Here is a 16185-nt window from a genome sequence, read left to right as displayed (position 1 = left end):
TGAAAATTTGATAGGACTTGGTGAGGTCTGCCCACGAGATAAACTCCTGATACTTGAATTCCCAATTAAAGGGTTCGGGGTTCGAGCCAACGTTGGAAGGGAGAGTGGGAGAAAAGGAATGTCAGTAAAGGTAAAAGGATAGGGATAGTCGTGGTGTGGATAGGTGTCGTCGTGGGTAGACACGGCAATCTTATTGAGCGTCGCCCTCAAACTGTTCTTGTCCGTCAAGCCTGGCAGCGAAGTGTGAACCGTGAATTTACTTTCAAAACTTTTCTTAAGGATTTACTTTATCTACTAGTGATTCATCAAGGCTGAAAGACTACACTGGTGCAAATCTGCAACACACCAGATTACTTTAAACTAAGAGTTTTAACAATTTGCACAAGCACACAAACTATGGCGCCCCTGTGGGAGGGATGGAAATAGTACGAAACACTAACAATTAAAATATTAACTTGCCACCAAATGTGCAACTTGATTTTTTAAAAAAAACAAAAAAAAACAAAAAAAAACCTCTTACGGTGGAAGGGTGACAACTTTATATACTAAAATGACCATTTAAATAAAAACCCATACAATACAGTCTTACATACAATATACAAGGTTGGCCAAACATGCTCTACATTACACATATACCGCCTCTCAAGATGATAGGCAAGATAAAAACCTATTTGAGGAATTCGTTAACACCGAATCTGACAAACAAGACGGAGGGAACTACTAACGTATGGCAGATTGACAGGTAGATTACTGAACAACCCGATCCGCAGGTTGCTCTAACCCGCTCCTACTCCACAAGGTAAAAACGGACCACCCAATTCGTAAATAACCACCTTCCTGCGGGTGCGCAAACGGAGAAGAATGGTAGGACGACCCCAAAACAAAGTGGCTGGTGACCTCACCAAGAAAACAAGTAAAATTTAACAAGTAAATGACACAACATATCTCCAGTCACTTAACTTCTAACAAACTGCGATTTCTGGCGAAGACCTGGCGCAGCACCCACAACGTTCTCCCGAACCGTCCGCTGCCAGCCGCTTCAACGGGCGCAGGATGGCGCGCCGATCTCCCGTCTCACGGCGTCGCAGCTCGCACCGGCCAGACTGATGTCGTGGGTTGACTCCTGTTGCTCTCGTGTCGACCGCGAAGCCACTACTCCTCGCTATACGGCGCGGCCCACTGGACTTACGTGGCGACGTCACATGCGCCGACGCTCAAGGCGGACAAGTCATCTTGTGTTTCAGTGCGCGACCGACCAACCGATCGATCCAACCGCCAATGACCGTTGCCTGAGCAACTCGAGCAGACTGGCGGCCTAACACATACTAGCACTCCGGACGACAGAGACAGACACTGACTGCCCCACACTGACCCGGTTGACCAACTGACCCCTGGCGAGCTTATAGCGCCCCTTAAATGCACGTGAACGGGCAACCTTTCCCCTTTTCCACCAGAGGGGCGCCACAGCGGCGCCACCGCCAGAAACGATGGACGACTGCTTCACACAACGCGCTGCGGCGCGCTCTTCAAAACAGCAATTTTTACCACGGCTCAGACTGGGTCACAAAACGAGTGCGACCTTCCCCAAGCATTATAATTTTTCCTCTAGTATGTCCTTACTTCTGATCGGCAGGTTTTGATTCGTGTTAAAAGCATGATCTTGAGTGATGATTAATTTGTTCGCACGTACAGTGAACTCGTAAGCATTGTCAGGTCCCTATAACAGTTACCTCGATCGACAGACAAGTACGCGTCCTGGGTGCGCATCCAGTCCCTCCAGCTACTACATACAGTAGCACTCGGCAGCCCTCCTTGACGTCACTGCCTGTAGAATTTCTATCTCCAGGCAGCTTGCGCAGACTCGCCAGAGGGTAAGTGATTGGATTTTCAGCAGCTGGAGGATGGCTTGGTGGACGAAGTGGGAAGGAAACGAGTTGGGTGGTCGTGCGCAGGTGGGTGGTGCTGTCGCTGACGTGGTTCCTGGCGGCGGGCCTGAAGTGGGGCAACGAGGCGATCGCGGGCTACGCGCACTACTTCCACCTGGCGGCGTGGCTGGTGCCGACGCTCAAGTGCGTGGCCGCGCTGCTGCTCGCCGCCGTCGACGGCGACCCCGTGGCCGGCGTCTGCTCCGTCGGCAACCAGAACCCCGCGCACCTGCGCCTCTTCGTGCTCGGCCCGCTCGTCCTCTACCTGCTGGTACGTACTACTCTCTTCCAGCACGGAACTTAAGTTTTAACTGCCACTAAGAAAAAATATCACGCAATTAATTTTTATTTATTTATACGAGGGGCGTTCAATAAGTAATCCCGCTAGGTCACTACCGGGCTCGTCCCCACGCACCGCCTAAGTTACCCGCCTCGCAGACATCTGAACACGTTCGCACTTTTCCATGGATCACACTAGACGCAGACAGCTTGGGTACACTAATTCCGTCCCGGGTAAGGTGGGGGGGGGGGGGGGTGTACGGGGTGGCGACAATTTTTTCGGCCAATTTCGGTTGAAAAAATACGGAATTTGTTGTGAGGCACCGTGGAATACTCCCGTTTCAGCCCCCATAGTTTCACGAAGTTCCGACATGTGGCGGTGCTACAGGTAGTCTTCAAAATGGTGTCTGTAACGGAATTACGAGGCGTGTTTTTTTAGGTAAGTACCATTTTGAAATTTAAAAAACACGTGCTAAGATATCTCAATAATTTTATTTTCACATGAAAGCCCGTACCTTTTCTGCTTTTCTACATAATTTCCGTCAATATTGAGGCACTTGTCATAACGTTGTACCAGTTTTTGAATACCCTCCTCGTAGTAGTCTGCCGCCTAACTTGTTAACCACTGCATCACCACTGTTTTGACTTCGTCATCGTCTCGAAGCCGTTGACCGCCCAGGTGTTTCTTCGAGTGAAGGAACAGATGGTAGTAACTGGGCGCAAGATCGAGTCTGTACGGAGGATGATCTAGAGTTTCCCATCGAAAAGATGTGATGAGATATTCGGTCTGATTGGCCACATGCGGACGGGCATTGTCTTGCAACAAAACGATGCCCTTACTCAAGTTCCATGGACTGTTGCTTTGATTATGGCGTGACGTAGGCCACCCATGTTTCATCGCCACTAACAATTTGGCTTAAGAAATCATCACCGTCGTCGTGGTACCGCTCAAGGAAAGTCAATGCACTGTCTAAACGTTTGCTTTTGTGCACATCCGTCAACATTTTCGGTACCCAACGTCCGCACAATTTTCGGTAATTCAAGTGCTCGGTCACAATGCAATACAAAACACTACGAGAAACATTAAAAAAAGTCATCCCGCAAGCAGGAAATCGTCAAGTGTCCGTTTTCTTTCACCTTATTGTCCACTTCTTGCACCAAACTTTCATTAACGGCAGAAGGACGCCCACTTCGTTGTTCATCATGCACATTTGCGCCGCCATCTTTAAATGCTCTCACCCACTTTCTTACCATTCCATCCCTTCGTAAACTGCACAGATCTCACGATGAATACCGATCGCTTTTAGGCCTTTAGTACTAAGAAATCTTATAACAGCCCGTACTTCACAGTCGGCGGGACTCACGATGATCGGAGGCATCTTAAACACTGAGTACACAACGGAAACAAGGAAGAATCAAACTGTAATGGCGTCAGTGCGTAAATTAAGGTACAGGCTTTCATGTAAAAATAAAATTATTGAGATATCTTAGCACGTCTTTTTTTTATTTCGAAACGGTACTTACTTAAAAAACACGCCTCGTATGTTCCAAGGAAAGAGCTGTCATGCTTTCTTTTGAAAGTAAAACGGACCATCGGAGATATCCATAGGCGCTTGCAGAATGTCTACGGAAATATGGCAATGAACAAAAGCACAGTGAGTCATTCGGTGAGGCGTACGTCATCATCGCAGCATGGTTGCACAGGACTGTCTGATCTCTCGCGTGCCGGCCGGCCGTACACAGCTGTGGCTCATTCGAGGTGATCAACGCATGCAAACAAACTTCTCCTTCTCCGTGACAACACGAGGCCTCACACTCGTCTGCGCACCCGAGAGGAGCTCACAAAGCTCGTTGGACTGTTCTTCCTTATCCACTCTACGGCCCGGATTGCGAACGTTCCATCTGTTTGTCCTATCCTGCAGGAAGCAGTACGTAGATGATACGAAGATTATTGATGGAGCAAGGGGTTGGCTCCGAAGTATACCACGCGGCTATCCAGCGTAAGGCATTATTTGAAAAATAGTGTTTTGTAGCCAAAAGAATGGCGAATAATATGGTATATTGGAATCCTGAATGAAACCAACCTCCTTTCAGAAAAATTATTGCATTACTTAGTGTATACACCTCGTAACTAGACGTCTGCAAGGGTAATACACGTTGAAATCCCCACATCACATTAACGTAGCATCCCGCTAGAGAGCCAAAACAGAATGACACAGCCCATTTATATAACTGAATATCGTGTAATAATTCGCTTTCTGCATTTGAAGGAAAACAGATATGCAACAAGGTAGATAGATAGCTGATAGAAGAGATAGAGAAGATCCAACGGAGAGCAGCGCGCTTCGTTACAGGATCATTTAGTAATCGCGAAAGCGTTACGGAAATGATAGATAAACTCCAGTGGAAGACTCTGCAGGAGAGACGCTCAGTAGCTCGGTACAGGCTTTTGTTAAAGTTTCGAGAACATACCTCCACCGAAGAGTCAAGCAGTATATTGCTCCCTCCTACGTATATCTCGCGAAGAGACCATGAGGATAATATCAGAGAGATTAGAGCCCACACAGAAGCATACCGACAATCCTTCTTTCCACGAACAATACGAGACTGGAATAGAAGGGAGAACCGATAGAGGTACTCAGGGTACCCTCCGCCACACACCGTCAGGTGGCTTGCGGAGTATGGATGTAGATGTAGATGTATAATCCATGCTGAGTTGATGAAAATGGCTCTGAGCACTATGGGACTTAACTTCTAAGGTCATCAGTCACCTAGAACTTAGAACTACTTAAACCTAACTAACCTAAGGACATTACACACATCCATGCCCGAGGCAGGATTCGAACCTGCGACCGTAGCGGGTCGCGCGGTTCTAGACTGTAGCGCCTAGAACCGCTCGTGAGTTGATGAAAATGTACTGAACAATGTACTGTTGTATGGCAATGGTTAGATGTCGCAGACGAATGCAGTGGGGTCAAAAAGTCTGAATGACGAAGAGTGAAGTGGCAGACCTTCTCTCTGTGAAGAAGGGGGAGTCCGAACAGAAGTGGAGGCATCGTTGTTCGAAGAACGGCTTGTCACAATTGAGGCGATACTGGAAAAAGTGGAAATTTGCCGTAGATCAGTACTGAACATCTCGCAAGACATTTTGAACGCAACAGAGATCGTAGACCGCTGCCTTCCGAGGCTGATCCGCCTCCGTTCTTAAGCCCACCATATCCAGATAGCAGCGGAAATGCTGTAATTGTGTCGGATGACTTCGTCAGCTGCCTGTTCACCACGGACTACGGTGGAAGTGCCGAGACAAGGGAGTAAGGCAAGCAGTGGAAACATGGCGATTAAAAGGCGGACACAGCCGTCACCACAAAAGCTGAGACGATGTTAGAAAAATCTCCGAGCGGAGCTGTGAGGGGAAGTGTACTTGTTGCACAGGACTCAGTCACACGTACTGTCTCTTTGGGCAGTCAGATTTCGGTATAGCGCCCAATGACTTCTTCCTCTTCTCTCGGATAAATTAAACACTGCGTGCGAGACATTTATACAACGACAGGGGAGTGTTATGGGACCATTGCTTTTCACAATATATATAAATGACTTAGTAGATAGTGTCGGAAGTTCCATGCGGCTTTTCGCGGATGATGCTGTAGTATACAGAGAAGTTGCTGCATTAGAAAATTGTAGCGAAATACAGGAAGATCTGCAGCGGATAGGCACTTGGTGCAGGGAGTGGCAACTGACCCTTAACATAGACAAATGTAATGTATTGCGAATACATAGAAAGAAGGATCCTTTATTGTATGATTATATGATAGCGGAACAAACACTGGTAGCAGTTACTTCTGTAAAATATCTGGGAGTATGCGTACGGAACGATTTGAAGTGGAATGATCATATAAAACTAATTGTCGGTAAGGCGGGTACCAGGTTGAGATTCATTGGGAGAGTGCTTAGAAAATGTAGTCCATCAACAAAGGAGGTGGCTTACAAAACACTCGTTCGACCTATACTTGAGTATTGCTCATCAGTGTGGGATCCGTACCAGGTCGGGTTGACGGAGGAGATAGAGAAGATCCAAAGAAGAGCGGCGCGTTTCGTCACTGGGTTATTTGGTAACCGTGATAGCGTTACGGAGATGTTTAATAAACTCAAGTGGCAGACTCTGCAAGAGAGGCGCTCTGCATCGCGGTGTAGCTTGCTCGCCAGGTTTCGAGAGGGTGCGTTTCTGGATGAGGTATCGAATATATAGCTTCCCCCTACTTATACTTCCCGAGGAGATCACGAATGTAAAATTAGAGAGATTAGAGCGCGCACGGAGGCTTTCAGACAGTCGTTCTTCCCGCGAACCATACGCGACTGGAACAGGAAAGGGAGGTAATGACAGTGGCACGTAAAGTGCCCTCCGCCACACACCGTTGGGTGGCTTGCGGAGTATCAATGTAGATGTAGATGTAGAAGTGATTTCCGAGGTACAATGTTTCCTCATCAGCGAAAATGCAGACTTCTACAACCAAAGTCTTCATCAAGTCACCCATCGTTGGGAAAATTGTGTCGCATTGAAGGGTTAAGACCTACAGAACAACTTATAGCGACACAATATATTATTTCCGCAGCTTTTTTTTTCCTTAGAGGTGATAAATAAAACATTATGAATACCTTCCATACAATGGTACCCCATGAACAGAACAAGTAGTATGTAACGGGCAGTCAGGTGAAAACGAGAAGGATGGAAAAAGCAAGTAAATCGTGTATTATTTCACAAGTAATCGCCATAACTCTTAAATCATTTGTCCCACTCTGAGGCGAGACGGTCAATGCCTTTAGGAAAAAAAATTTGCAGCTGCCTACGGAACCGATATTGTGCTCGGGCCTGCACCTCTTCGTCCGAAGCAAATCGTCGGTCATGAATGTCTTTCTTCAGGGCTCCAAAAATATGAAAAATGCATGGGAGAGATCGGGACTGTATGAAGGATTTGTAATGGTTTCCCAGCGAAACTTCTGCAGCGTTGTCGAAACGACAGGCACGCCAGCTGCGGGAAAGTGATGACCTTTTCTTCGACCGAAGGGGGCTGCTGCTCACTGAGTTTCTAAAACACAGTGTGTGGATAATTTGCAACAACTGAAGCGCACTATCGAATCTAAACGGCCAGGAATGTAGACGGACGGTATCACTCTGTTGCAGGATAATGCCAACCCGCATATCTCCAGGGTTGTTTTCACTGTGCTTCATAAGCTTCGCGGTGATGTCCTGACTGTTCCTCCATACTGTCCCGATCTTTCTCAGGCGATTTACACATTTTGGAGCCCTGAAGAAAGACATTCGTGGCCGTTGATTTGCTTCGGACGCAGAGATGCGTGCCTGGGTACAATCAATCGTAGATTCGTAGGCAACCGCAAACCTTTTCTCGTGAAGGAATTGACCACTTTACCTCACAGTGGGATCAACGTATTAACAGTTACTGTGGTTACTTTTGAATTAATGAACACTTTATTTGCTTTTTTCCACGTGTCTCGTTTTCATTTGACTACCATTTATAGGTTTATATTGGCAGTTGCTGTATATCTTTACATAGAAATTATGTAACCTTTTTACTATAGGTTCCATGGAAACAGGAGACATTTGGTAAGGATTCACAATGAAAAATAGATATTTTTACTCTCCGTTTACCTTTCCTTATTCTCTTCGGCTGTATTCATTGATATATAATATGTACGCTATGGATATAAGAGCCAAATGTGACCAGCCAGCTCAGCCGAGAGCGCTAATGCGCTGCTTTCTGGACTCGGGTAGGCGCGCCGACCCCAGATCGATTCCGCCCGGCGGATTGCCGACGAGGGTCGGTGTGCCAGTCAGCTTGGATGTGGTTTTCGGGCGGTTTTTCACATCCCACTAGGTGAATACTGGGCTGGTCCCCACGTCCCGCCTATGTTACCCGCCTCCCTGACATCTGAACACGTTCGCACTATTCCATGGATCACACTAGACGCAGACAGCTGGGGTACGCTAATTCCGCCCGGGGGGGATGGGGTGGCGACAGGACGGGTATGTATCCGGCCACCCTCTGACACTAACAACGCCAAATCAGTAGTAACAAGGCCGACCCAGCGTTTAAGTGGGACAAAGGCACAAGGAAATGATGATGGATATAACAGCCAAATGCCCCTATGTTGAGCCACGTCACAAGGAGGAAAGAATCTATCTAAATCCACAAGGTATGTCTTTGAGAGTGGCAACGTTTTCCGCTTTGATACGAGTTGATAATGTTGTACATCCTTAGCAAGCTGTGACGTAGATAATATTAGTGGATTTAGGCATTCGGCTGTTAGACGTCATGCCATTGAGGAAACCTCCAGCCTACTCCACATTATAACCCTGGCAGCACAACGTCTCACCGATAACCCTTGTAGACTGTCAAATAATCCATCCTAAGCTATAACCCGCCCCACTCTTTCCTTCACAAAAGAAGGCTGGAGCCGATTTCACTATTGTAAACCCTGTTTACCTTCAGATCCGTCTTTCCCACCTATTACATCCATACCCCATACATATAATAACATTAGTTCCACTTATACGTTAATGAGAAGCCAGAGTAATAAATTAAGAGTCTCCATTGAAAGTAAGCACGATAAAATATAGGATAAGTGCTAGAATCCTCTTCAGGCAATAGAATAGTTAAACTGGAAACTGTTGAGACACCTAATGTATGCCAATACTTCTCGATATTTTAAAATGAAAGTGGATCTAAAATATTAGTGTTCGTGGGTTAATTAACTGCAGTTCACTTCAGTGGCGTTTTATAATGTGAAACTGCGAACAGAAATGGCTGAGATATATGAAGAACTATGTAACTATCTATCTTATATCCAAATTACCATTCTAGGCTTAACGTTCAGCATAGTGCAAACGAACAACATTCATTCCTCAATTTTGTGATATGTGTGTTTAATTGTGTATTTAAAGTATCGTAAAGTTTAAAGCCTAATTATAACTACTTTGTACATGTAAATAACTTGAGCAGAATTTATATAACTTTCACAAGATGTTATCATGCCATACTAATTTTCAGAAAGAATAATAAATGAAACACACCGACTAATTCAAAAATGGTTCAAATGGCTCTGAGCACTATGGGACTCAACTGCTGAGGTCATTAGTCCCCTAGAACTTAGAACTAGTTAAACCTAACTAACCTAAGGACATCACAAACATCCATGCCCGAGGCAGGATTCGAACCTGCGACCGTAGCGGTCTTGCGGTTCCAGACTGCAGCGCCTTTAACCGCACGGCCACTTCGGCCGGCCACACCGACTAATTAAATGGTGTCTCGGATAGGTTGGAATGTTCCTCCAGCCACATATAATTGAACCTGCTATCGCATACCTATCATCGATAGCCATAAACATTAACGAGGAGAATTGGACAAGTGTCGTAACCCGATTTCCCAGAAAATTTGCTCAGTGGAAGAGGGACCAAAATAAGCGAACATGTGTCTCGAGTTATCCGTAGATACTCGACCATTTCTGAGAAAACTACTCTCAAAGGTTTCGAGGTATTTTCCGGGCACTTTGTGTCTCTCTTACCGGATGAAATCCTCGGATTAAATGGTCGCTCAACGGTTAGCGTCGTTACTTTCTTTAATTTTGTGTCACGTGTTCCAAACCTTATTGTTACTTTAATTTTTGTTTTCATCTGCAGAAGATTACCACACGAATGTTTTCCAGTGTATATTGATATAATATTATCCTTATTCGTCTATTAATTCTATGTCAGGTTAAAGAATTAAAAAAAGTGAATGAGAAGATTATTTGGAACGGTTTTCGGTGAGACTTCTGTAATGTGTTTCGATTCATGACCAACTGCAAGCGATAGCTTTTGGAAAAGTCATCCGTTATGCAAGGTTTGCTCGAAATTATTGCCAACGAGCGAAACCTTCACCAAAGTTAACGACTTTTCTTTCGCCGACTAAGATTCATGCGAAGAAATGTCACTATGGCAAACCTGTCGTAGCACCATGCTCTTGGTGCTCGGAATATTTGTATTTCGGATGTTTCTGCGATCGATATCATCCAAGGGAGTGCACCAAATCTTCCTGAAGAATAAACGTATGAATGAAATGTAAGAATTGATATGACACTGGAATATCACAATGTGTAACCCCTCAACGTTCACATACAAATATACTGGGTGGTCCATTGATAGTAACCGAGCCAAATATCTCACGCAGTAAGCGTCAAACGAAAAAACTACAAAGAATGAAACTCGTCTAGCTTGAAGGGGGAAACCAGATGGCGCTATCGTTGGCCCGCTAGAAGGCGCTGCCATAGGTCAAACGGATATCAACTGCGTTTTTTAAAATAGGATTCCCCATTTTTTATTCCATATTCGTGTAGTACGTAAAGAAATATGAATGTTTTAGTTGGAACACTTTTTTCGCTATGTGCTAGATGGCGCTGTAATAGTCACAAACGTACAAGTACGTGGTATCACGTAACATTCCTCCAGTGCGGACGGTATTTGCTTCGTGATACATTACCCGTGTTGAAATGGACCGTTTACCAATTGCGGAGAAGGTCGATATCGTGTTGATGTATGGCTATTGTGATCAAAATGCCCAACGGGCGTGTGCTATGTATGCTGCTCGGTCAACCACCACCTGCAACAAATGATGATGTCCATGTAGGTGTATTAGCTGCTGTCGCGGCTAATATGCACACCAGTAGCAGACAAATTGCGCGAGAATCGGGAATCTCAAAAACGTCGGTGTTGAGAATGCTACATCAATATCGATTGCACCCGTACCATATTTCTATGCACCAGGAATTGCATGGCAACGACTTTGAACATGTGAGTACAGTTCTGCCACAGGGCACAAGAGAAATTACGGGACGATGACAGATTTTTTTGCACGCGTTCTATTTAGCGACGAAGCGTCATTCACAAACAGCGGTAACGTGAACCGGCATAATATGCACTATTGGGCAACGGAAAATCCACGGTGGCTGCGACTAGTGGAACATGAGCGACCTTGGCAGGCTAATGTATGGTGCAGCATTATGGGAGGAAGGATAATTGGCCCCCATTTTATCGAAGGCAATCTAAATGGTGCAGTGTATGCTGATTTCCTACGTAATGTTCTACCGATGTTACTACAAGATGTTTCACTGCATGACAGAATGGCGATGTGCTTCCAACATGATAGATGTCCGGCACATAGCTCGCGTGTGATTGAAGCGGTATTGAATAGCATATTTCATGACAGGTGGATTGGTCGTCGAAGCACCATACCATGGCCCGCACGTTCACCGGATCTGATGTCCCCGGACTTCTTTCTGTGGGGAAAGTTGAAGGATATTTGCTATCATGATCCACCGACGACGCCTGACAACATGCGTCAGCACATTGTCAATGCATGTGCGAACATTACGGAAGGCGAACTACTCGCTGTTGAGAGGAATGTCGTTACACGTATTGCCAAATGCATTGAGGTTGACGGACATCACTTTGAGCATTTATTGCATTAATGTGGTATTTACAGGTAATTACACTGTAACAGCATGCGTTCTGAGAAATGATAAGTTCACGAAGGTTCGTGTATCACATTGGAACAACCGAAATAAAATGTTCAAAGGTACCTACGTTCTGTATTTTAATTTAAAAAGCTACCTGTTACCAACCGTTCGTCTAAAATTGTGAGCCATATGTTCGTGACTATTACAGCGCCATCTATCACAAAGTGAAAAAAGTGGTCCAAGTAAAACATTCATATTTCTTTACGTACTACACGAATATGTAATAAAAATGGGGGTTCCTCTTTAAAAAAAAACGCAGTTGATATCCGTTTGACCCATGGCAGCGCCATCTAGCGGGCGAACCATAGCGGCATCTGGTTTCCCCCTTCAAGCTAGACAAATTTCTTCTTTGTAGTTTTTTCGTTTGGCGCTTATTTCGTGAGATATTTGGCCGGGTCACGATCAATGGACCACCCAGTATATCATATAATAACAGTGTGACACTTATTTTGAAATCGAGTTGTAGTTTTGCAGTTAATATAACTACCTTGTCCCCTAATTTGATAAGAAACATTAGTATAATAATTCTCTACGGACACTGGTAGATATTTAAAAACAATAAAAAGAAAATAAATATAAAAGTCAAGTTTCGGATACAGGGGGCAAAATTAAGAAATCGCAAGACGCACTACTGAGCCACCATATCGTCGGAGAACACTGCTCAGTAAAAGGCAGATAAAGTAGCTGGATAATACTTCGTAGCTTTGACTGTCATTTTTTTTCTGAAACGGTCGAGCATCTAGAGACAAGCCGAGACATTTGTTAGCTTATTTTGACTCCTTTTCCACTAGGCGAAGTTTCTGGGAATTCGGGATATGAAACTTGCTGAGTTCTCCTCGTAAGTAGCATTAACGTATGTAATGTTGATGCATTAAGTTGTTCTGAAAGCGGTGCTGATATTCAAGAAATAAAAGCGGGTTAAAATCTGTGAGCTACCTGGGGAAGTTAACCTTGCATTACTGAGCAACTGTTTCACCAGGTATCCAGTCTAGCTTACCAAATTCCCAACCAGACTAACATTAATTATAATCTTTTAGTAATCTTACGACAACCGGTGATATATATATATATATATATATATATATATATATATATATATATATATATAATAATTTAAATAAAAAGAAATAAACCAATTTATATTCGGACATTTATTTTAACATTGATCATTGTTCCGTTTAAAATTTCAGCATATTAAACTTGATTCATAACTAAACTGGTGCCTTCTTTAGGATTGTGAAAATGTGAATTTGTAATCTTATGGAACGCATGGAGCCAAGATTGGGAAACTGCATACAACACTGCATTCATAAAATAACACATGAAGAACGTTGAAAGATATGTAAGAAGAAATTAACCACAACCATCCGATTCAATTTTCACCCAAAGAAGTTAAGTTCGTAGCGCAGTCGTGTCCGTCATGAAATTATTACCAACCGAGGGTGCTTCACAGATACAAACGGAAGTGACCAGAGAGGGAGCTTCCTATGCCAACATGACAAGAGACGGACAGGACCATACTAAGAATAGAAACCTCTTTGCTTTTAGAAAGCGTAGCTACCTGTTCCGACGTTGGTCCTACTGTTCTCAAGCAGACAGGCTTGTTTGCTACCATCGAGCATGTAACCAGAAACACATGTGCTCATTCATCCTTTCACACAGAAGGGAAGGGGGATGCAGTATCTTATAGTATACGGTATATAAAAAAAAGCGGATGTAGGTTTCGTATGAGACTGTGTGACATGAGTTACATATAAACTGTGTTTTAAAGTGTAGTAGTGTGACAGATCGTTCTTGTTTATGTGTAAAAGTAACACGCTCCACTGCTCAGTCTCCTCGCAGATAGTCAGAAGCAACACAGTAAATTTAGAAGTGGAATGTATGCCGTAAATGACAACAGTCTTAAGAAATTAACATGAAAGGAATCCGACAGAGACCTTTCACGTAAAAACAGAAATAATGTGCGAAAGGGAACATTGCTGTTGTAACATACTGAAAAAGATGATGTCCCTCGCACTTTTCTGTTGTCTGGTCTCCCCCCCCCCCCCCCCTCCTACCGTCCTTTTCATCCTATCCCCTAACCTCCTCTAGCAGTGGTTGTTGATTTTTGGTTAGAAGTCTCCGGCTCTCTCTGTCCTTCAAGGGAGACGGATGCGCACTGACGGCCTCTGTCCGCAGGTGGGTACCTCGTTCCTGATGGGCGGCTTCGTGTCGCTGTTCCGCATCCGCAACGTGATCAAGCAGCAGGCGTGCGGCGGCCGCAGCAAGGCGGACAAGCTGGAGAAGCTGATGATCCGCATCGGCATCTTCAGCGTGCTGTACACGGTGCCGGCGACGATCGTGATCGGCTGCTACCTGTACGAGAGCAGCTGGCACGCGGCGTGGACGCGGCCGCTCGTGTGCCCGTGCGCGCCGCGCTCGCCGCGCCCGCTCTACTCGGTGCTCATGCTCAAGTACTTCATGGCGCTCGCCGTCGGCATCACGTCGGGCGTCTGGATCTGGTCGGGCAAGACGCTCGACTCGTGGCGGCGCCTGTGGCGGCGCCTGTGCGGCGCGCCGCCGCTGCCCGCGCCGCCCCCGGCGCGCAAGCTGCCCGGCGCGCCGCCCCCGCACGCCGCCGCCCCCGCCGCCGCCGCCGCCGCCGGCGGCACGTCCGCGCCCGGCTCGACGCTGCTGGCCGCGCCGCACGTGGCCGTGGGCGGCGGCGCGGGCGGCGGGCCCCCGCAGCACCACCACGTGCTCAAGGCGGGGCCCCCGCCCGCCCCCGCCTCGCACGTATGACGGCCGCTGCCGCCGCCCGCGCCCGCCGCCGCGCCGGCCACCGCCGCCCACTCGCACGCCACCCCCGACGAGGGGCTCAGCAACTACGGCCCGCTCTAGGCTGTCCACTCTGCACGGTCGAATGCTACGACTCGTCCAGTACGCTCGCGTCCCGAAGAGAACAATGGTGCAACCTCCCAAACCACACGGATTCCCTTTTGGTGATCTGTGCGATACGTCTTCGCTGCTTGGGATAACTACTGGAGGCACGTCTCCAGCGTCCGCCTCTTTGGCCGAACTACCGACAGTCGTCCGTTTCTCACCGACTGGCACCTCCCTTCGCGCGTGTGTTTGTATCTAGTAGACTGGGACGGCTTACAGAGTGTAAGGACGCTTGCACTACAGATCTCGATAAAGTATGTCGCCTTACATCGACATATCCTCGAGTATTCTCTTCTCCATTGGATGTCGACACCTCAGGCTACTCTTCATCCATTCTACTGCTGACTATTCAACGAGACGCCTTTCGTCGTGCCCGGTCAAAGAGCTTTGTAGCGTCCTGTCTGAGATCCAGCTGTTAGCTGTTCAGGAAAGCCGCACTGAACGCACGTACCAGTAGCAGTTGCTTCAATCGTATATTTACGATTTATGGGTTGGTGCGATGGCTTCTGTGAATCCGATCCTTTCTTTGTACCGTCACTGAAATCTCAGCAAATGACTCCTCTATTCTTGTACTGTCGCCAGGATGTAGTAGTTCCAACAGTGTATCATCGTGCCTAATCCCTTCAATACTTTGGCATATCTTACACATGAGAGAACAGTTCATTAGTCCAAACTGATGTGGGATCTAACAGTGTCTCTACATAATTCTTTGCCAAAACGATTTAGACAGACCTGCAGTATCTGAACTCACACTCTTGAGTCTTGAACATCTGTTCATAACTGCGACCGAGTATCGCTGATATTTATTAGTCCACAATTCTTTATTTGTTACTTGAAGTTCAAATTCTCGACGACCTTATTCTCCAGAATGTTATATATCATAGATTTATGGATCACGAACAATCGCATCTGGGGCTTCCTTCAGTTTAGTCATCTCAGATGCTTTACCTGTCAAAATAATCTAATTAATGTAACGATGGATCTTTTCAAGTAGTTTCAACGTGGATGCTTGTGGACTGCCAGTGAGCACTAATCACTGGTTATTTGGCAGATTCCACATGCCATAAACTTTGGCAGGACACACAGTCAAAACTTCTTTCCAGAACGAGGTTAGGACTATGATGGTAGGGCGAGATGCAGGACCGTAGCCAAAGTTTACTAATTCTTCACGCTTCCTGGCAGAACACAGTGTTTGGGGATTTCTTTCCATCTCCAGTATCTCTGATCTGCTACTGAAGTCGCCCATCTGTGTCTGTGGGACAGACTGCGATATGGTTATCAGCATATCGCACACAGTACAAATCTTTCGTCTTGCGTTTGTGTAAGATACACAGGAAAGAGCTTTCTCAGACTTAAAGTAACTCTTCTGTCTCTCCATATTCTCCATAAACTACCTTTTGCTTTAACGACCCTATACATTTTTAAAAGCGGTCAAGAGCTTGTCACATTAATGTATTGTAAGCACTTCACAGGATTCCTACAAGCCACTACA

The 16185-nt window shown here is 46.0% G+C and overlaps 1 protein-coding gene across 1 annotated transcript in view; it reads left to right on the top strand.

Annotated features, from left to right (window-relative positions):
- LOC124789178 (frizzled-5-like) overlaps positions 1-14552 on the top strand; it is a 104270-nt gene extending 89718 nt beyond the window's left edge. The window contains exons 6-7 of the mRNA XM_047256472.1: positions 1953-2196; positions 13950-14552. Of these exons, the coding sequence (XP_047112428.1) occupies positions 1953-2196; positions 13950-14552 (847 nt within the window). The remainder of the gene's footprint in view (positions 1-1952; positions 2197-13949) is intronic.
- The last annotated feature ends 1633 nt before the right edge of the window (positions 14553-16185 follow it).

Source organism: Schistocerca piceifrons, chromosome 3, assembly GCF_021461385.2.
Source record: "Schistocerca piceifrons isolate TAMUIC-IGC-003096 chromosome 3, iqSchPice1.1, whole genome shotgun sequence".
In the NCBI taxonomy this organism is placed as follows: domain Eukaryota; kingdom Metazoa; phylum Arthropoda; class Insecta; order Orthoptera; family Acrididae; genus Schistocerca; species Schistocerca piceifrons.
The sequence above is the reverse complement of the archived record's forward strand: the minus strand, read 5'-3'. Positions and strand labels throughout refer to the sequence as shown.